This window comes from Leucoraja erinacea, chromosome 6 (assembly GCF_028641065.1).
Source record: "Leucoraja erinacea ecotype New England chromosome 6, Leri_hhj_1, whole genome shotgun sequence".
Taxonomy (NCBI): domain Eukaryota; kingdom Metazoa; phylum Chordata; class Chondrichthyes; order Rajiformes; family Rajidae; genus Leucoraja; species Leucoraja erinaceus.
In genome coordinates this window covers 83,886,030-83,909,326 of record NC_073382.1, presented here as the reverse complement: position 1 = coordinate 83,909,326, position 23,297 = coordinate 83,886,030, and the positions used below count along the sequence as shown (strand labels likewise).

Sequence of the window (23,297 nt, the reverse complement as noted above, 5' to 3'; positions counted from 1 at the left end):
TTGTTTTGGGTAAAAAAGGTCTTTATTGTGTAGTTATTACATAATCACCGCGCCATCGTTCTTCATGCACGTCGCACTCAACTCAATGGTATTTTGCATTGGACAGGTACCTTTACTTTATTGTACAGTGATTAAAATGATCGAAGTATTACAGAAAAAGCTTCCATTCAAATTAGTTTGTGTTGTATAACATTTCAGTTCTCTATTATATGTTTTGAAACTTTATTTGCTGTTTTCGGATGAGACAATCAACAAATATTTCAATATTCTAATATATAAATTTTCTCTCTCTTTATTACCTGTGAATACTCTTTTATGATCATATTTATCATTATTATTATTTTAATACCACCTAATGCTTTTTTCTTTTTTTAACAATTTTTTAGTAATTTCGTGCTCAGAACTTTAACTGTCTTTTGTTTATTTCATTTTTCTTTTTCATGGATGCCATGTTCTTTTGAAGCTTGTTTAAACCAAGGTATTGGCGTTTTAAGCTTCTTCAGCTGAAACGGAGTTCACTTTTTAAATGATAAGAATTATATATCACCACATGGGGGGGGGGGGGGGGGGGCATCAGGTTTTAGAGGTGATTAGGTGGGGCATCGCCAAAAAAATGGTTGGGAACCGCTGATCTAAACCTTCCGTCCCATCTTTGTTCAACTCAGCTATGAATGAGATTGGATCCTACACTTCAGTCTCAAATTCTTCAAGAACTAAGGGCAAAGCTGATTTCATCAATATGGTGATGAACATTCAAGTTCAAGATCAAGAGAGTTGATTGTCATGTGTCCCAGATAGGACAATGAAATTCTTGCTTTGCTTCAAAACATTGATGTCAAATGTGGAAACAAGGAACTGCAGATGATGGTTTACAAAAGGACACAAAGTCCTGGAGTAACTCAGCAGGTCAGGCAGCATCTTCAGAGAACATGGATAAGTGACGTTTTGGTTCAGACATATTGATATCAAGGGTATGGATTCTAAACAGTCCCTGAGGTAATTCAAACAGGATTTTGGGTATCGAGTACAAAGGCTGGGACTTTTTTTGGTGGCAAAGTTGGATCAACATGCTACAGCTGTTTAAGTCGTTGGTGAGACCACACTTGGAGCACGGTGTGCAGTTGTGGTCACCCAGCTACAGGGAGGATGTCATTAAGTTGAAAATGGTGCAGAAGAGATTCACCAGAATGGTGCTTGGGCCTGCGGGCTTGAGTTAAGGGGAGAGGGACTTCAGTTTAGTTTATTGTCACGTGTACTGAGGTACAGTGAAAAGCTATTGTTGCATGCTAACCAGTCAGCAGAAAGAAAAAAATACATTACAATTGAGGCATTTACAGTGTATAGGTACATGATAAGGGAATAATAATTCTAGCAGGAGGGTGATGGGTGCATTCAACAAGCTTGCATTGGAGGTCGCTGAGGCAGGTACTGTAACAGCATGTTGGTCAGCATGGACAAATTGGGTCGAATGGACTGTTTCCAAGCTGTATGGCACTATGACTAGTGTTTCTGATATTAGCTTCGCATCCATCTTGGCTGCGGACCAGATTATCCAGTATTAATATGAACTTAAATAACATGACAAATTTTACAATATTATGTGTGGCTTTTAGCCATTCCTTTAAAATGATTAAATGGACACCAAGCCATATTTGTTATGTATTATTCTCATAGTTACACAGTACAAGTGCAAGTGCCTTTGAAATGTTGTTGTCGTATGTGTCTCCACCACCTCCTTTGGCAGCTCGTTCCGTATCTTCATATCCACCCTATCTATTCCCCTCATGATTTTATACATCTTGATGAGACCACCCCTCATCCTGCTGCTGTCCAAAGAATAGAGACCTAGCCTGTCCAACCTCTCCCTGTATCTCAGGCCCTCGAGTCCGAACAACATCTTTGCAAATTTCCCCAGCACTCTTTCCAACCTATTCCTCAATTTATATTGTGCTTATATAATGAAGCCGTGAATCTGTAAACATAGACTTATGCAAAAGACATGAAAAGATGCCCCGCATTTCAAAATGCTACAAATTGGGAGTGGTGTAGTGTGGGGAAAGATCACAGCACGATGATGAAATAACCCACTCTGGGGACTTTAATTTGAACCATCTGAGTGCTTGCAGTGATATCAACAAGTTTGGAGCATTCCTAATCGCTCAACTCTTCAGGCACACGCAGAACCACAGGAATATCCTCTGCTATTCATTGTATTCCTCTAATTTAGGTGAGTCTTGCTAATGTTTTTCTTTCACACTGCACAACCTGTTATGATTGTCTGAAGAAGGGTCTCGACCTGCTGAGTTACTCCAGCTTTTTGTGTCTATCTTCTTGCTATGAATCAAGCGAGCTGATAAATGGTGCCAGGTGATTGAAATGCAAAGTTCTCTTTTTACTTCATTTTCCATGTCTTTCCATTTCGCTGTTTGCAGTTTTGCAAAACCCTCAGAGATTAATTTTTAGCATGTTAAGAATTCACTTAGGTAAGAAAGTCAAGGATTTCATTTTGTATGAAACTGGTTTTGCTCAATTAGCAGATGGATATAAAGTGCTGGAGTAACTCAACGGGTCAGGCAATATCTCTTGAGGAAAAGGATAGGTGACGTTTCAGGTCGGGTTTCAATCTAAGTTTACTAAATTCAGGATGTTTTTCAGATAAGTACTAAAAGGTTTCTGTTAGTTTAATACCTGCACTCGTGTGCTTTTAACTTGGTTTATTATAAAGTGACATTTCAAAATGCTTGTGAAAACTAGCCCAATAAGTTTCATGTTGAAACAAAGAACTGCAGGTGCTGGTCAATACCCAAAAAGACACAAAGTGCTGGAGTAACTCAGCGGGTCTGGCAGCATCTATGGAGAACATGGATATGTGGCGGTTTGGGACGGGACCGTTCTTCAGACTCAGAACTAAACTGACATCCTGAGAAACAGACCTTAAACGCATCTTCCACTGAGAAACATTCCACTGGAAAAAAAGACCTTTAAAACAAATAATTTGTTGCATGCCAGTCTGAAGAAGGGTCTCGACCTGAAACATCACCTGTCATCCATGTTCTCCAGAGATGCTGTCTGACCTGCTGAGTTACTCCAGCACTCCGTGTCCTTTTGGAGGTTAATGCAAAAATGGTTTTGTTTTTAATGGTCTTATTTCTCAGAGGGAGATGTTTTTAAGGTGTAAACCTCTGTGTTTCTCAGATATTCGGGAATAGTTTATTAATATCAGCTGCAAGACAGCATGCCGGTAATCCTTGCCAATGTAGCTTTTGCTCCAGTTTTGCCTAGTTTGAAACAGAACTTGCACAAATGACAAACCTGATTGTGGCAACAGGTTTATTTAACTAGAGGGTATTATCAGATGAGCTGCAGTTCTCAGCTTTTATAATTAGTGAGCCTATAGACCATTTATTGGTGGAGTTTCAATTCTCTGTTGCCAAAACATTGTCTGAAAAACAGCAAAATAAGAAACAAAAATTAAGTCCCATGTTGAGAATTGTTATCTTTTGAAATATTGGACTGCAAAAGAGTTTGTCAAATAGTTGCAAAGATTAATTTTGTCAAAATCAACTAGCTTTTGAATTGCCTTCTACAACCTTCCTGTGTCTCTTGTGCTCTGCTTATTTTAGATTTATAGATACAGCACGGAGACAGGCCCTTCGGCCCACCGAGTCCATGCTGACATTAGCACTATAGTCCACATTAGGACCAATTTACAATTTTACCAAACCTAATTAACCCACATCATTAATCGGACTTCACTTGGACTTTATCTTGTACTAAACGTTATTCCCAGTATCATGTATCTGCACACTGTAGACGGCTCGATTGTAATCATGTGTTGTCTTTCCGCTGTCTGGTTAGCACGCAACAAGAACTTTTCACTGCACCTCGGTACACATGACAATAAACTAAATCAAGCAAACCTGCCTCTCTGCAAGGAAGTCACTAGATTATGATATATTTAAATGCTATTCTTCGTTTATGAAGAGCAAAGCAATGGTGACTGGAAAACATTCAATCACAGGAATTGTGCAAGTTTTGAAACACTAATCGTTTGAACAGCTGGCCTGGCTCACTGTCCACATGTAGTAAGCTAGCTCGAGTAAAATTAAAAACAGATTTCTTTGTAGCTGCCAACTCTACTCCTAATAGATGTTTACTCTTTAATAAACCTCAAGATATTTCAGAGGACATGAGAAACTACATATGTTGTGATCTAGGGAAAAACAGAATGCTGGAGGAACTCAGTGGGTCAGACAGCATCTGTGGAGGGAATGGACATACAACGTTTCGGACCAGGAGCCTTCTTCAGACAGATGGAGTGACAGGGGGGGCGGGGGGGGGGGGGGGGGGGGGTGCTGATATAGACCCAAGAGTTCTCATATTTTGCCAGTCTGTGACCAAGTACTTCTTGTTATAGGATAGACCAAAGCAAGGAGCTTTTTTTCAGCCTTTACTAAAATGCTCAAAGGTTCTACAGTTCTACTAGTCAACAAAATGGAGAGAGTACAGAGGAGATTTACCAGAATGTTGCCTGGGTTTCAACAACTAAGTTACAGAGATAGGTTGAATAAGTTAGGTCTTTATTCTCTAGAGCGCAGATGATTAAGGGGGGACTTGATAGAGGTCTTTAAAATGATGAGAGGGATAGACAGAGTTGATGTGGACAAGCTTTTCCCTTTGAGAATAGGGAAGATTCAAACAAGAGGACATGACTTCAGAATTAAGGGACAGAAGTTTAGGGGTAATATGAGGGGGAACTTCTTTACTCAGAGAGTGGTGGCGGTGTGGAATGAGCTTCTGGTGGAAGTGGTGGAGGCAGGTTCATTGGTATCATTTAAAAATAAATTGGATAGGCATATGGATGAGAAGGGAATGGAGGGTTATGGTATGAGTGCAGGCAGGTGGGACTAAGGGAAAAAAAGTTGTTCGGCACGGACTTGTAGGGCCGAGATGGCCTGTTTCCGTAATAAGAGATGTTACTAAGTCATAATTGTACTAAGTCATAATTGTATCCACTCCAATAGCCTCTGGCAATTTATTCTAGAAACTGACTATCCTCATTAATCTAACATTGATAATTCCATAACTTAGTTCTGCTACTTTTCAAACTGAAACTCTGGTTGCAGGCTGATGTCCCTTTCCAGGGATATACGTATTTATTTAGCCCTCTAGAATGAATATTTTTAACTATCCAAAATGTCTTTTATGTGACATAGCCGCATCCGCTTCTATAGCTTCCCAGATACGGACTACCCTCTGAATGACAAGGTTGTCTGAAGGTCCCTCGTAAATCTCTCCCCTCGCACCTTAACCCTGCGCCCTTTAGTTTCAGAATCCTCTATCCTGGGAAAAAGACTGTGAGCGTTCTTCACTTTATCCGTGCCCCTCATGATCGTGTACACCTCAATGAGGTCACCCCATCAGCCTCCTACACTCCAAAGTAAAAAGTCCCAGCCTATCCAGCCTCTGCCTCTAACTCAAGCCCACAAGCCCAGGTAATATCCTGGTCAATCTCTTTTCAACGTAATGACATCCTTAATGATAGCTGGGTGACCAGAACTGCACACTGTGTGCTATCTCTTCAGAGGAAGTTTGGAGAGCATTGTCAGTCATGGTTGACATTGCCATATGGGGTGGCACAGTGGGCAGTGGTAGAGTTGATGCCTTACAGCACCAGAAACCCAGGTTCGATCCTGACTAAGGGTGCTGTCTGTGCAAGGTGTGACCGTGTGGGTTTCCTACGGGTGCTCCGGTTTCCTCCCACACTCCAAAGACGTACAGGTTTGCAGGTTGATTGGCTTCTGTAAAATTGTAAATTGTCCCTAGTGTGTAAGATAGAGCTAGTAGACTCGGTGGGCCGAAGGGCCTGTTTCAGCGCTGTATCCCTAAAGTCTAAAGTCAGTCAGTAATCCTATTATGATGCTTCAGATGATTAAAATATATTTATTTCCAGGGGGTTGCACTCGATGCCATGCTGCTACTGGCCTTTCTACTTCTCTTCAATCAAAGTTTTGCAAGTCACAGGGCTTTGGTATGTGTGTAACAGCAACATGCATTTATTTTTAAGAATGCATGTGTTTTCTCTGAAAGGTATTTTAAATTGTACATGAATTAACATAATTTAAGCATTAATAAAAGTTCTCTGGATGTGTACATTGCCACAAGCCCACGATATATTGCCAATCTTTGGTCATCCTCGAGATAGACTCGTGAGTAGAAATATAGACAACAAGAAAAGAGGAATTCTGTTTAAACTATACAAGACGTTGGTTAAATGGCGGGATATTATGTCTAATTCTGGTTATCACATCTTTGAAAAGATGGAAACATCCTAGTGAAAGTGTAAAAAGATTTACTAAATGGTTCCATGGATGATGTTTCAGCTTGCAGTGAGGAAGGGAAGAGAAGATGTATTAAAAGTGGACAGACTACTAAGCTGCTGATATGCAACTCCTGCATCCCCCTCTATCCCAGTGTAAAGGGCCTGCCCCACTTGGCCGTCATTTGCGCCTCATTTACGCGTCATATGTGAAATAGGTCGACGTGTCGTGAAGCGCGACTTCGCGCGCAAATCACCCGTCAATATGCGCCAGCACAGCCGTCGGGTGCGCGTGACGTCATTAGGCGTGCGGCAGGACGTTGACGCAAGGACGTAAGGACATTGGCGCACGGTGACGTAACCATATACGTCACCACATGATACACGTGAGACGTCGGGACGCCAGCGTACGATGCCAATGCGTCATCAGCGTGTGTACGCGATACATCACGTAGGTGGTGTGCGAGGATTTTGTTCCTGTACTAAATCCTGGAGCGCCACGCGATACCGCGCGCCACTGCATACGATTCCACGCCTCACCATGCGCACACCATGTGTCATGACGCGCCGACCAAATTTACATATAACACGTAAATGAGGCGCAAATGACTGCCAAGTGGGACAGGCCCTTAAGGTTCACAGTTGCCTCTCTAGACCAATGTCAACAATATAACAGCTGCATTCGTTACTCCTCAGATGTGCTTGACAAGTGCCACAGTTCACTACACAAACTCGCTCCAACATTTTGTGACACTTTTTGACAGGACAATGACACGTGCAAGATTGAAATCGCCAGGCTCCGCCTACAACTGCAAAACATGCAGAATCAGTTCCTGCTTGGAACTTGGCGGCTGAAGTATCTAAAGGCGGACAATCGATACTGGATAAATGAACACACCAAAACAAGAAGGAAGGAGCAAGTAGCCGACATTGATCCAAATCTGTTGATGTATCACCATGGTAAATGTCTTAATCTAAACACAAATATACACGTTACCCCACATAAATGGGCAGATAGAAAGGATGAAAGGAACATCCCACCCCAAAACGTCCTCTGTCCATTCCCTCCGCAGATGCTGCCTGACCCCCTGAGTTCCTCCAGAACTTTGTGCCCGATGAAAGGGCTTGTTTTCTCAGTGCCAACCATTACAGGGGGACTGCAGACACTGGGAACTGCAGATGCTGGAATCCTAAGCCAAAACACAAAGTGCTGGAGGAATTCAGCGTGTCTGGCAGCATCTGTGGAGAGAATGAACAAATGATGTTTAGGGTTGGGACCCTTCAGACTAATGAACTGTGGGAGAGAAAGCTGAAAAAGAGATGGGGGCAGCGTAGAGCAATGCTCTGGCAAGTGATATCAAGAACTGCAGATGCTGGTTCAAACTGAAGAAGGGTCTCGACCCAAAACATAACCCATTCCATCTCTCCAGAGATGCTGCCTGTCCCGCTGAGTTACTCCAGTATTTTGTATCTACCTTCTGGCAAGTGATAGGTGGATACAGGCGAGGGGGGTGATGGTCAGAGTGAGTGACAAAGGCTGGAGGTGCAAAGGAGACAAAAGGCTGTCAGATAAGGACAGAAGAGGAGGAGTGGAATGTAAAACTGGATGGAGGGATGTGGGTGGAAGGGGACAGGGGAGGGGGAGGGAAAAAGTGGGGGATAAATGGGAAATACGGGACTCGTGGCTGGGTATAGAAACATAGAAACATAGAAAATAGGTGCAGGAGTAGGCCATTCAGCCCTTTGAGCCTGCACCGCCATTCAATATGATCATGGTTGATCATCCCTCAGTATCCCGTACCTGCCTTCTCTCCATACCCTCTGATCCCCTTAGCCACAAGGGCCACATCTAACTCCCTCTTAAATATAGCCAATGAACTGGCCTCAACTACCCTCTGTGGCAGAGAGTTCCAGAGATTCACCACTCTCTGTGTGAAAAAAGTTTTTCTCATCTCGGTTTTAAAGGATTTCCCCCTTATCCTTAAGCTGTGACCCCTTGTCTTGGACTTCCCCAACATCGGGAACAATCCTCCTGCATCCAGCCTGTCCAACCCCTTAAGAATTTTGTAAGTTTCTATAAGATCCCCTCTCAATCTCCTAAATTCTAGAGTGTATAAACCAAGTCTATCCAATCTTTCTTCATAAGACAGTCCTGACATCCCAGGAATCAGTCTGATCGGTATGGAGGAGGAGGAGGGGGGGGGGGGGGGGGGGGGGGGGGACATGGTGACATGGTGAGGGGGTGTGTGGAGCACAAAGATGAGGTGGGGACAGGGGAAAGAGGGGGGTATTACTTGAAATGGGAAATTTCAAAAAGTATAGTAAGGGAACTGTTCATTTAGGTTGGATCGTTAGATAAACCTGAATCTTCACTTAAAAGTAGTATTGTCCATTACAACTCATTTAGTACCCATGGTCCTGGTTCTCAGTTCAAGAAGCACTCAAGAGTTTTGGCCACAAACGTCAAGGCTGACACAGCCCTGCAGTACTGAGGGAGGATTGCATTACTGGAAGTATCATCATGTGGATGGATCGTAGACCAAAGATCCCCCTACTTTCTCAGGCAGATATTTAATCTCCCACGATGTTACCTACATGCTGGATTTTTCCTGGTGTTCTGGTTACTGCCTTATGACTATTGCATTGGTGGTACAATGAACTGAAGATGCTGGTTTACTAAAAAACAAAGTCACAGTGCCACAGCGGTAGAGTTGCTGCCTAATGCCCCTGTCCCACTTAGGAATCCTGACCGTAAACCTCTGGTGACTTTGCGCCCCACCCAAGGTTTCTGTGCGGTTCCCGGAGGTTTTTGTCAGTCTCCCTACCTGCTTCCACTACCTGCAACCTCCGGCAACCACCTGCAACCTCCGGGAACCCGCACGAAAACCTTGGGTGGGGCGCAAAGTCTCCAGAGGTTTCCGTTCAGGTTTCCTAAGTGGGACAGGGGCATTACTGCACCAGGGACCCCCCCCCCCCCTACAATCCTGACTACTGGTGCTGTCCTGTACAAAGTTTGTACATTCTTCCTGTGACCATATGGGTTTTCTCCGGGTGCTCCGGTTTCGTCCCACATTCCAAAGACATGCAGGTTTATAGGTTAATTGTAAGTTGTAAATGGTCCCTAATATGTAGGATTATGTTAGTGTAGGGAGCTCGCTGGTCTGCATGGACTCGGATACAAGGTGGTGGGGCCTGGAACTCACTGTCGGAAATGGTGGTGGAGGTAGATAAAATAGGGGCATTAAAGAGTCTTGTGGATAGACTTGTGGATCAGTCTGAAGAAGGGTTTCGGCCCGAAACGTTGCCTATTTCATTCGCTCCATAGATGCTGCTGCACCCGCTGAGTTTCTCCAGCATTTTTGTGTACCTTGTGGATAGACACATGGATATGCAGGGAATGGATGTATAGAGAGTCATAGCCATACAGCATGGAAACAGGCACTTCGGCTAAACTTGCCGACACACTTGTCCCATCTACACTTGTCCCATCTACACTAGTACCACCTGGCTGCATTTGGCCCATATGCATCGAAACATTTGCTATCCCTTCACCTGTGGATCTAAGAGGGAGAACAAGGAGGGAAGAGACGGAGACTGTCTTCACAGTACAACTGTGGTGGATGATTTGTGTTTAGTACCTTTTGTTTTTATTGGTTCATGACTACCTCCTCTGGCAGCTCTAATTCTAATTCATATACCCACCACCATATGCTCAAACATTTGTCTGAAAAACATGTTGCCCCTCAGGTTCCTATACCCAAGTCTTTGCCCCTCTCCTATTAAGTCTTCATCCTATGTCCTCTGGTTCTTGAGACCCTTACTGTGGATAAATGCATTTATTCTGAAGTCTGAAGAAGGTCCTGACCAGAAACGTCACCCAGGGATGCTGCCTGCCCGGTTGAGTTACTCCAACATTTTGTGTCTACCTTTGGTATAAACCAGCATCTGCAGTTCTTTGTTTCTACAATGCACATTTATTCTATTCCCCTCATGATTTTATACACCTCTATAAAATCACTCCACAGCCACAAGGAATAGTCCAACCTGCCCAACCTGTCCTATAACTGGGCCCAACCTCCTCATATATATTTGTGTTTAAGAAGGAACTCAGATGCTGGATGCAGGTTACATCTGGAGAAACTCAGCGGGTGCAGCAGCATCTATGGAGCGAAGGAATTCGGGCCGATTCGGCCCGAAACGTTGCCTATTTCCTTCGCTCCATAGATGCTGCTGAACCCGCTGAGTTTCTCCAGCTTTTTTGTGTAACCATCCTCATATAATAATTATGTGTAGACAGATAAGAGTTGGTCTTGGCATCATGGTGAATCTCCTCGCCACCCTTCCAACTTATGCATTAACATGCAGGAAGTCAAAGTCAAAGTCAAAGTAGCCTTTATTGTCATTCAGACCTTTTGGTCTGAACAAAATTTGTTGCCTTGCAGTCATACCTATAATAAAATAACAAAACACACAATAAACACAATTTGAACATCCACCACAGTGAGTTCACCAGGCTCATCCTCACTGTGTTGGAAGACAAAAGTCTTAAAGTCTCTGTCTCTTCCCTCCTTGTTCTCCCTCTGCGTTGAGGCGATCCAGGCCTCCGATGTTGTGACCCCACCAGGTGATGGTAAGCAAGTCCCGCGGCTCAACCGTGCCCCACGAACGGGCCGGTTCAAGCTCCGCGGCCCGGGGTGGTCGAAGCTGCCGAAGCTGCCGCTCTCCAGTCCAGCGGGCGAAGCTGTTGCCGCGGGAGCTCCGGGAAAAACAGGTCACCAACCTGTGACCTGCGTGCTCCCGACGATGTCGTCCACTGGGCCCGCGGCCGAACCTCCGAAGTCGGGTCGCCACCGCCGGAACCCCGCCACAGCCCCGAAGTCGGCCTGACTCGCGTTGGTAAGTCCTGGCTAGCTCTGCCTCCAGAGCCTCGAGGTTGGTCCCAGTTGGAGGCCGCCAGCTCCGCCATTAGGCCTCAGCGCAGACGGAGACGGAGACGGAGACGGGGGATACGACAAGAAAAGTCGCACCCCCCCCCCCCCCCCCCCCCGAGGAAGAGACCAAAAAAACATGTTTCTCCCACCCCCCCCCACACACACATACACTAACTAAATAAACTAAAATTAACTAGCTCATTCATAGCAAAAGGATTTGAGTATAGGAGCAGGGAGGTTCTACTGCAGTTGTACAGGGTCTTGGTGAGACCACACCTGGAGTATTGCGTACAGTTTTGGTCTCCAAATCTGAGGAAGGACATTATTGCCATAGAGGGAGTGCAGAGAAGGTTCACCAGACTGATTCCTGGGATGTCAGGACTGTCTTGTGAAGAAAGACTGGATAGACTTGGTTTATACTGTCTAGAATTTAGGAGATTGAGAGGGGATCTTATAGAAACTTACAAAATTCTTAAGGGGTTGGACAGGCTAGATGCAGGAAGATTGCTCCCGATGTTGGGGAAGTCCAGGACAAGGGGTCACAGCTTAAGGATAAGGGGGAAATCATTTAAAACCGAGATGAAATCCTTTAAAACCGAAACTTTTTTCACACAGAGAGTGGTGAATCTCTGGAACTCTCTGCCGCAGAGGGTAGTCGAGGCCAGTTCATTGGCTATATTTAAGAGGGAGTTAGATGTGGCCCTTGTGGCTAAGGGGATCAGGGGGTATGGAGAGAAGGCAGGTACGGGATACTGAGTTGGATGATCAGCCATGATCATATTGAATGGCGGTGCAGGCTCGAAGGGCCGAATGGACTATTCCTGCACCTAATTTCTATGTTTCTAGCTAAAACAGGACAAGAAAACAAACAAAAAAATAAAGAACAGACATCTTGCATCTTTAGACTTTAGATTCAGCGTGGAAACAGGCCCTTCGGCCCACCGAGTCCACACTGACCAGCGATCACCCCATACACTAGCACTATCCTACACACACTAGGCCTATTTACAATGTTTGCCAAAGCCTATTAACCGACAAACCTGTATGCCTTTTGGAGTGTGGGCGGAAACCGGAGCACCCGGAGAAAACCCACGTGGTCACAGGGAGAATGTACAAACTCCGTACAGACAGCGCCCGTAGTCAAGATCGAACCCGGGTATTTGGTGATGTGAGGCAGCAACTCTACCGTGCAGCCCCACGTGTTGGGATAATATGCCGCAGTTGCCACTTATCCGTCAGGAAAGGTTATGTTGGGAATTGTCTGGGAAAGACTGGTTTCTGCCTGGTTGTGAGTTAGTTACGCTGACTGTAACATCTGCTGTGCACAGATTGCTCGGAGGTGTATAACAGTGGCAACACCACGAGTGGGTATTACACACTGAAGCCATGGTCTGCTGCCGACCCATTCGTAGCCTACTGCGACATGTCGGAGGGCGGAGGTTGGACTGTCATCCAACGGCGCAGCAACGGCAAAGTCAACTTTAACAGGTAAATAAACTTGGTTATTGTCAAACTGAGACAGACACAAAATGCTGGAGTAACTCAGCGGGACAGGCAGCATCTCCGAATAGGGGAAGTGGTGATGTTTCGGGTCGAGGCCCTTCTTTAGACTGAAGAAGGGTCTCGACCCAAAGTATCATCTAGAGTCAAGAGTCAAGAGAGTCAAGAGTCAAGAGTCAAGAGAGTCAAGAGTCAATTTAATTGTCATTTGGACCCCTGGAGGTCCAAACGAAATGCCGTTTCTGCAGCCATACATTACACACAAATAGACCCCAGACACAACATAATTACATTTTACATAAACATCCATCACATAGCTGTGATGGAAGGCCAAAAAAAAAACTTATTCCTTAAATCTATTCCTAAAAATCTATTCCTTCTATCCAGAGATGCTGCCTCACCCACTGAGTTACTCCAGCATTTTGTGTTTATCTTCAGTGTAAACCAGCATCTGCAGTTCCTTCCTACACTTATTGTCAAACTAAACCAGGCTGGTCCTGTGCGGAGCTGTACAGCACGGACACAGACCTTTCGGCCCACCTTGTCCATGCTGACCAAGCTGACCAAGCTGGCATGCTGGGTCTGCAGAAGAGTCCTGACCTGAAACATCACATATCCATGTTCTCCAGAGATGCTGCCTGACCCGCTGAGTTACTCCATCACTAAATCTTTTTTTTAGCATACCAGGCTAGTCCCATTTGCTTGCATTTGGCCCATATCCAAACCCTTCCTATCCATATATCTGTCCAAGTATCTTTTCAAATCACAACTGCTTCCACATCTTCCTCCGGCAGCTCATTCCCAATATGGACTACCCTCCAAGTGAAATGGTTGCTCCTGAGGTCCCTCAAATCTCTTCCCTCTAACCATAAGCCTGTGCCCTCTAGTTTTAGAATCCTCTGCCCTGGGGAACACAGAAGCTTCCACTTGGAGCTGCCCGATAATCGTCTGGTTCCCCCAACATGTCCTCAGTGATCGATGGACACCACAAGGTGGGCAGAAGTAAACCTGCGAATTCATCACTGTTTGGTGGCACTAAATATATGTCGGGTAATCAGTTGGAATCAGCTCCAAACATGTGGTTCTATGCAATGTTGGACGTCGAGATAAGATTCAGCTACTATCATTAATACGTAATTTAGTGCAACTGATGGAAATACAATTTCTACCCCTTCATTCATTGTTCTTTATCTCCCTACATCACGTCTATATCTCTCGCTTCCCTTTCCCCTGATTAGTCTGAAGATGGGTCTCCACCCAAAACGTCACCCATTCCTTCTCTCCAGAGATGCTGCCTGTCCCGCTGAGTTACACCAGCATTTTATGTCTATCTTCGGTGTAAACCAGAGCAAATGGAGAGCAAGTTAGGGCTTTATTCTTTGGAGCGCAGAAGGTTAAGGGGGGACGATAGAGGTCTTTAAAATGATGAGAGGGATAGACAGAGTTGACGTGGATAAGCTTTTCCCACTGAGAGTAGGGAAGATTCAAACAAGGGGACATGACTTGAGAATTAAGGGACAGAAGTTTAGGGGCAACATGAGGGGGAACTTCTTTACTCAGAGAGTGGTGGCTGTGTGGAATGAGCTTCCAGTGAAGGTGGTGGAGGCAGGTTCGTTTTTATCATTTAAAAATAAATTGGATAGTTATATGGACGGGAAAGGTATGGAGGGTTATGGTCTGAACGCAGGTGTATGGGACTAGGGGAGAATACGTGTTTGGCACGGACTAGAAGGGTCGAGATGGCCTGTTTCCATGCTGTAATTGTTATATGGTTATATGGTTACTTGTACTATCACCTTCTCTCACACTTTTCATCTTTTCCCTTTGTCCACCCTATCTCCAAAACCGTCCTCACCAGTATCCACCTGTATCCACCTATCTGTATCCACCTGCCTGGCTTTGTCCAACCCCCCTCTTTCCAGCTTTCTCCCCCCACCACAATCAGTCTGAAGAAGCTTCCCGATCCGAAACATCACCTATCCATGTTCTCCAGAGATGCTGAGTAACTCCAGCTCTCTGTATCCCTTGTTGCCACACAGAGAGTGGTGGAATCTCTGGAACTCTCTGCCGCAGAGGGTAGTCGAGGCCAGTCATTGGCAGAAGATTAGATGTGCCCTTGTGGCTAAGGGGATCAGAGGGTATGGAGAGAAGGCAGGTACGGGATACTGAGTATGACAGCCATGCACTATGTATCCAGGCTCGAAGGGCCGAATGGCCTGCAAATTTCAGTTTCTATGTTGCAAAGCAGCATCTGTTGTGTCTGCTGTTTTTTATTTTATATTTTAAATGGGTAACACAACTAGGAACAAAAAGCTGGAGTAACTCAGCGGGATAGGCAGCTTCTCTGGAGAGAAGGGATGGGTGACGTTTTGGGTCGGGACACTTCTCCAGTCACCCATTCCTTCTCTCCAGACTTGCTGCCTGTTCCGCTGTGGCATTTTATGTCTACGGTAGCTTTGATTTAAACCAGCATCTGCAACTAGGAACAAATACGCAGAGGTGAGACTCACACGCATTGAATGCTTGAGAACAAAAGGTAATTCTTCTCTGCTTTTTTAGTTCTGCTCCCCATTTAAAAAATAAAATTAGCAACTCCCCTGTAACGCTGGATTAACATTAGATTTCTAACCCTAGTTATCTATACTTGATACCTTTCTTGTATATTCTTGACCCCACCTTGTCTCCACTTGAATGGAACCACATTTGAAAGTTGGCAACCGCTTGTCTATGACCCTTTATATCGCATCGATAGACCCAGCAACACAGGGAAACATTTTATAAACAACAGACAGCGGTTCAGAGAGTTCGTGAGCTGCCAAGCACAGAAACAGGCCCTTCGGCCCACCTTGTCCATGGTAACCAAGATGGAATCACTGTACAGCACCAAAACAGGCCCTTCAGCCCACTTTGTCCATGGTAACCAGGGTCGAATATTGGGCTAGTCCATTTGCCTGCATTTGGCCCATATCCCTCCAAACCCTCCCTATCCACATATCAGTCCAAATGTCTTTTAAAAGTCATAATTGCACCTGCTTCTATAGGTGAAAAAGAGACAAAAGGGTGTCAGATAAGGAGAGAAGAAGAAATGAAATGAAATTAATAAGTGTGTACACATACAAGGAATTTGCCTTGGTGCTCCACTCGCAAGTAACAACACGACATACACAATAACAATTAAGAATGACACATAAAATATGAAACATTAATAATAAAACAGTACAGTTTAAACATGTGAATGGAATAAAATACCAGAGCAAAAGGAGGCTACAGACCTTAGCAGTGAAAAGTAAAGCTGGCGGGAGGGATGTGGGTGGAAGGGGACGGCGGGGGGGGGGGGGGGGGGGGGGGGGGGGGGGGGGGGAATAGTGAAAGAGTGGGGTGAATAGTGAATGGGGAACTCCGGGATGGGAGATGAGTGGACGGAGGAGGGGAGAGGCACAGTGGGAATGGTGGAGGGGAGGGGATGACACAAAACACAGCAGATGCTGGACTCATGAGCACATAAGGGAATGCTGGCATTGCTGACTGTTTGATTAATTTATAATGAATCAGAGATCACATAAAATTAATATCTGGAAAACTTTCAAGAAAAATCAAGAAATTAAAATGAAACACAAAGTGCTGGAATAACTCAGCGGGTCAGGCAGCATCTCTGGAGAATATGGATAGGTGATGTTTCAGGTCGGGACCCTTCAGAATCCGACCCATGTTCTCCAGAGATTCTGCTTGACCCACTGAGTTACTCCAGTATTCTGTGTCCTTTTAGAAATTTGAGCAGGTTTCATTCACAACAGTCTTTTAACTTCACTGCATTAGTTTTCCACCCTGTACTTTCTGCAGAGGCTGGGATGACTACAAATCTGGCTTTGGGTTGTTTCAACGGAGGAATGATGAGTATTGGCTTGGAAATGAAAACATACACCAGATCCTGGCTCCAGGTAAGAATGTCTCCAACACAAATGAATACAGTCTGGAGAAGGGTTTCAGCCAGAAACGTTACCTATTTCCTTCGCTCCATAGATGCTGCTGCACCCGCTGAGTTTCTCCAGCATTTTTGTGTACCTTCGATTTTCCAGCATCTGCAGTTCCTTCTTGAACACAAATCAGTACAGAACAGGAACAGGCATAGACTCCGTGCTGAACATGATGCCATGACCAACTCTCATCTGCCTGCACGAGATCCATATCCCCCCCCCATTCCCTGCATATCCATGTGCCTATCCAGAAATCTTTAAAACACCACTGTCGTATCCGACTCCACCACCACCCCAAGCAGCACGTTCCAGACACCCACCACACCACCCTCTGTGTAAAAAAAACATAGATTCATAGAAACATAGAAAATAGGTGCAGGAGTAGGCCATTCGGCCCGACGAGCCTGCACCGCCATTCAATATGATCATGGCTGATCATCCAACTCTGTATCCTGTACGTGCCTTCTCCCCATACCCCCTGATCCCTTTAGCCACAAGGGCCACATCTAACTCCCTCTTAAATATAGCCAATGAACTGGCCTCGACTACCCTCTGTGGCAGAGAGTTCCAGAGATTCACCACTCTCTGTGTAAAAAATGTTTTTCTCATCTCAGTCCTAAAAGACTTCCCCCTTATCCTTAAACTGTGACCCCTTGTTCTGGACTTCCCCAACATCGGGAACAATCTTCCTGCACCTAGCCTGTCCAACCCCTTAAGAATTTTGTAAGTTTCTATAAGATCCCCCCTCAACCTTCTAAATTCTAGCGAGTAGAAGCCGAGTCTATAGTCTTTCTATGAAAGTCCTGACATCCCAGGAACCAGTCAGGAGAAGTATCGTCGAGATATTAATTGTTATTTAATCATTTCCACGCAGGAAAGTACATAATGAAGGTCGACCTGACAGATTGGAACGGAGAAGAACGATATGCAACGTATGAGAAGTTTAACATTTCAGATGAAAAGGTGAGAGGAGGTTTGGTTATTTATTGTTTAAGAAGGAACTGCAGATGCTGGAGAATCGAAGGTACACAAAAAAGCTGGAGAAACTCAGCGGGTGCAGCAGCATCTATGGAGCGAAGGAAATAGGCAACGTTTCGGGCCGAAACCCTTCATCCATGTCTGAAGAAGGGTTTCGGCCCGAAACGTTGCCTATTTCCTTCGCTCCATAGAGGCTGCTGCACCCGCTGAGCTTCTCCAGCTTTTTTGTGTACCTTTGGTTATTTATTGTGCTGGTCGGGTGTCATGGATTGCTTCTCTGACCTGCTTCTGGTACTTGAACCCAGGATAAGTACCGGCTGATGCTTCGGAAGCTACATTGGCACGGCAGGAGATGCGTTGTCGGGAGGCTTGATCCCATGGGAGCAGTGGTCATCTTCTCACAACGGGATGCAGTTCAGTACATCCGACCACGACAACGACCGGTACACTCAGGGCAGCTGTGCACACGAAGGCAGAAGCGGCTGGTGGTTTAACAGGTAAATGCCGCAGTCGTTCATACAACCATCCGCCCCACTACATCAACACTCGTTACTTGCTAGGAAGCATAAGCCTGGGTGGAAACTATCCACAGAACGTAGAATGGTACAGCACAAGAACAGGCCCTTAAGCCCAGAGTGTCCTGCAATTTGGGAGGCACAGTAGCTCTGCGGTAGAGTTGCTGCCTTACAGCACCAGAGACCCGGGTTTAAACCTGACTATGGGTGCTGTCTGTACGGGGTTGGCACGTTCTCCCTGTGACCACGTGGGTTTCCTCCAGGTGCTCCGGTTTCCTCCCAAAATCCAAAGATGTGCGGGTTTGTAGGTTAATTAGCCCTCTGTAAATTGCCCCTAGTGTGCAAGGAGTGGGTGAGAAAGTGGGATAACATGGAACTGGTGTATAGGTGATGGGTGGGCTTTAAACTAGAGTTTAAACCAGAGATAGATGAAACTAAACTAATGTCCGTGGGGAACATGATGACATTATAAACTAATCTCCACAGGCTGCACATGATCCATATCCCTCCATTCCCTGAGTATCCATGTGCCTATCCAAATGCCCCGTAAACACCGGTGTCCTACCTGCCTCCACCACCACCCCCAGCAGCACGTTCCGGGCGCCCACCACACCTCGGTGTGAAAAGCACTTGCTCCTCTCACCTTAAAGCTATGCCCTCTAGTCTTTGACGTTTCTACCCTGGGAGAAATGGAGGAATGGGAGCAAGAAATGTTGATTACAGATGGTGAAACATTACTCACTAGATTAATGATTCCGACATACACTTATATTGAAAATCCAGTGTACTTCCCTGAGAGTCATCCAGTTTTACAGCATTAATCAGGCCCTTCGGCCCAACTTGTCCATGCCCACCAAGATGTCCCATCTACACTCATCCCATTTCCCCATGTTTGGCCCATATATGCCTCTAAATCTGTCCTGCACAAATGTCTTTTAAATGTCTTTTTTTTCAGCGCAGTTCGTTAATAGGAGTTATGATATTAAATTTGGAAAAATGTTAAAATGGGATTGTGCAAGTTTACACTACGCTGATGTGTCGGAAGGAACTGCAGATGCTGGTTTAAACGGAAGACAGATACAAAAAGCTAGTGTAACTTAGCGGGTCAAGCAGCATCTCTGGAGAGAAGGAATGGGTGACGTCGAAAAACAGAAGAAGGGTCTCGACCCGAAACGTCACCCATTCCTTCTCTCCGGAGATGCTGCCTGCTCAGCTGAGTTGCTCCAGCTTTTTGTGTCGATCTACACTACCCTGATCCCAGACATGATTGGGTTAATGTATGATGAGTGTGTGATGGCTCTGGGCCTGTGCTGCACGCTGGAGTTGAAGGATGAGGGCGACCTCATTAAAACCTACCAAATAGTGAAGGCCTGGATAGAGTGGACGCAGAGAGGACATTTTCCACTAGGGGAAGAGTCTAGGCCCAGATGGTGCAGTCTCAGAATAAAATGATCTACCTTTAGAAAAGGGATGAGGAGGAATTTCTTTAGCCAGAAGGTGGTGAATCTGTGGAATTCATTGCCACAGACAATGATGGATAACCAAGTCATTGGAGCAATGTTACAACATTTTGAGATTTAAAAAATCAAGTCTGAAATTTATCCCATCCGATAAAGCATAAAAAGAAGTTTAATTTGACACCTAATTCACTTTCATATCGTCAGTATTAAAAAATGTTATGGCCATTTTCATACTCGGAAATTAGCATCTTGTTCCCTATTGCTTTTCCATTGATTTAACACAAAAGCGGTGATCAAGGACAGTCAAAAGCCCATAACTTTCTTAAAAATTAAAAGAACTGAATTACATTTTCAGTTATTATAGATTGAAGCATTCATAAACAAATATAAAACAATCTTACTTGGATGACCTGAAATTAAAGCATATAATTAGTTAATTACCTAATTGTAGTTAATTACAAAATTGACCGTTGTGACGGAAATAGTAATAAATATCCAGACTGCCTTGAAAATTAAAAAATGTGATATTCTCAAGATCAGAACTTTAATATTATTGTATTATATGCTGTAAATCCATAACATATTCTAGCAATAGACCAAGTCTTTATGGAGAAGATCAGTTGCTAGCTGGTACATTGGCATATCATAATCAGTAGCATCATCATACTCCTCAGATTGTAACCAGTAAGCAACTCTGTGCACCTTGTTTTTCCTCAACTTTTCAATTTTGGCATCGTAAACTACAAGTTTTTGCTCTTCAAACCACACATGACATGCCTTTCTGCCCACTACTTTCCCATTAACAATGTCCTGTAGATTCCATTTCTTAAGAAAAGGATATTTTTTTTTAAATAGCCTAAGTATCCAAATAACAAACTAATCCCATTCACACAAGAATTCACAATATAACATGATTTTTAAATCTCACTGTCATGAATTTATATCCCAGACAGAAGGTCATCTGTTGCCGGCCCGGATTTGTTCTGGCCTTTTCCTCCCACCACCCTTCCTTCACTCCCGATCTGAAGAAGGGTTCCGACCTGAAACGACAGCTGGTCTTTTTCTCCAGAGATGCTGCCTGACCCGCTGAGTTACTCCAGCACTTTGTGTCCATCTCTGGTATAAACCACCAGCTGTGATCCTTCCTGCACATTTAAGGAATTGTTTTCAAAGGTGACTTTCAGTGTATTCAACAAATAGAGAGAGTACAGAGGAGATTTACCAGAATGTTGCCTGTGTTTCAGCAACTAAGTTACAGAGATAGGTTGAATAAGTTAGGTCTTTATTCTCTGGAGCGCAGAAGGTTAAGGGGGGACCTGTTAGAGGTTTTTAAATTGATGAGAGGGTTGGCCAGAGTTGACTTGGAAAAGCTTTTCCCACTGAGAGCAAGGAAGATTAAAACAAGGGGACATGACATGAGAATTAAGGGACTGAAGTTTAGCGGTAACATGAGGGGGAACTTCTTTACTCAGAGAGTGGTAGCTGTGTGGAATGAGCTTCTAGTGAAGGTGGTGGAGGCAGGTTTGTTTTTATCATTTAAAAATAAATTGGATAGTTATATGGATGGGAAGGGAATGGAGGGTTTTGGTCTGAGCGCAGGTATATGGGACTAGGGGAGATTACGTGTTCGGCACGGACTAGAAGGGTCGAGATGGCCTGTTTCCGTGCTGTAATTGTTATATGGTTATATGGTATTGTGAAGAATTATTGATAAGAACTAAAAAAAGTGATTTACTTTTTTGTGTGAGAACGAACTTATTTTGAACAAAATCTCCTCATTGTTAAACACATAGGTGCCATGCGGCCAACCTTAATGGTAAGTATTATCGCCGTGGCAACTACAGCGCCAAGAACGACAACGGGGTCGTGTGGAACACGTGGAGAGGCTGGTGGTACTCTCTGAGGTTCACCAGCATGAAAGTCCGCCCACTCTACTACTTAGCTGAATTGGGAAGCGGGGACTACGACAATATTATTGGCTAATACTTACTCTGAAGCAACTGCATTTCCATCTCATTCTCAAAATTATTTTGTCTAAATAATGGAAAATATATTTGGCAGCCAAACTGTATACAATGAGCCCCGATGTAGTGGCTAATATTCTCTATATTTTTTTTACAGTAAATTGTTTCTCTAATTTTGATTGCAAAATGACAACCCTTTACAATAGATCGGCCATGATCGAGTGGTGGAGCAGACTCGATGGGGCCCAATGGCCTAATTCTGCTCCTATGTCTTAGTGAGTGGACATGTTCTACAAAAGGACTGTTTGTTAGGGTCATCTTAAAGGCGCAGGTTGGTGCTGTACTGAGAAAAGAAATTGACACATGCCACTTGAAAGAACCGATAACCCCCCCCCCCCCATCCCAACACACCCCCCCCCCTCTCGCCCCCCCCCCCCCCCCCCCCCCCCACCCCCACCCCCGTGGACACCATGTTGTAGGCAATATGTTGTCAAGCTGGAAAGGGTACAGAGAAGATTTACGAGGATGTTGCCAGGACTAGAGGCTCTGAGCTATAGGGAGAGGTTGAGTAGGCTGGGATTCTATTCCCTGGAGCGCAAGAGGATGAGGGGTGATCTTATAGAAGTGTATAAAATCATGAGAAGAATAGATCGGGTAGATGCAGAATCTCTTGCCCAGAGTAGGACCAGAGGACATAGGTTTAAGATGAGTGGGGAAAGATTTCACACAAAGGAGTCAACCTGCCTTGTATTGACCTATCACTGCCAGGCTTAGTCGTCCTTAGCTGCCAGAGGAGGTAGTTGAGGCAGGGACTGTCCCATCGTTTAAGAAACAGAAACAGGTACACGGACAGGACAGGTTTGGAGGGATATGGGCCAAACACGGGCAGGTGGGACTAGTGTAGATGGGACATGTTGGCTGGCGTGGGCAAGTTAGGCCGAAGGGCCTGTTTCCATGCTGTATCACTCTATGACACCATGAACCAGAAATGCAAACATTTTATATTGTCCATATATTTGGAAACGGCAGGAGTGAAAATCACTGAGTCAGTCATTCGGGTTCCAATCCCGACCTCCCCTCCCTAGCCCCATGCTAATTCCTATCCGGTCCACCCTGTGACAGGTCGGGTCTCTGTCATCTGCCCACGGTGAGGCCACAGGTTGGGATGATGCAGGGCTTCAGACGGGTCCAGACCAGTCATCAAGAGTGGTTCATCGTCAGAGTAGAACGCAAAGTGCTGGAGTGGCTCCGGCAACATCTGTGGAGAACATGGAAGGCTGGAGAGTTGCTGCCTTATAGCGCCAGAGACCAGGGTTTGATCCTGGCTATGGGTGCTGTCTCTGGGGGGGGGGGGGGGGGGGGGGGGGGGGGGGGGGGGGGGGGGGGGGGAGACGACTAAGCCTAGCAAGTGATAGGTGGATACAGGGCGGGTTCATTGGCACATGGGGGACAATGTCCACAGATGGAAAGGCGACAAAAGGGTGTTGATAGGGAGAGAAGAGGTTTGAAAAAGGAATTAAATGTATAGCCAGAGAGAGGGTTTTGGGTAGAAGGGGCAGGGGAGGGGAATTGTATGTCAACGGAACAATTACATTTGTAATTGCTGGAGCATAACAGGCATGTAAACACACTAACACACAGATAAATGTACCATAA

General features: G+C 45.1%; 1 protein-coding gene across 1 annotated transcript; it reads left to right on the top strand.

The window, feature by feature from the left end:
- The first annotated feature begins 593 nt into the window (after nucleotides 1-593).
- On the top strand, nucleotides 594-22,033 carry fgl1b (fibrinogen like 1B). The gene is given in 9 exon segments (XM_055637480.1): nucleotides 594-2,227; nucleotides 5,954-6,031; nucleotides 7,084-7,279; nucleotides 12,579-12,738; nucleotides 16,591-16,688; nucleotides 17,599-17,687; nucleotides 18,008-18,022; nucleotides 18,024-18,199; nucleotides 21,471-22,033. Coding segments are annotated over 8 exon segments (984 nt in total). The 5' UTR covers nucleotides 594-2,227; nucleotides 5,954-5,971; the 3' UTR covers nucleotides 21,661-22,033.
- Nucleotides 22,034-23,297: the final 1,264 nt, after the last annotated feature.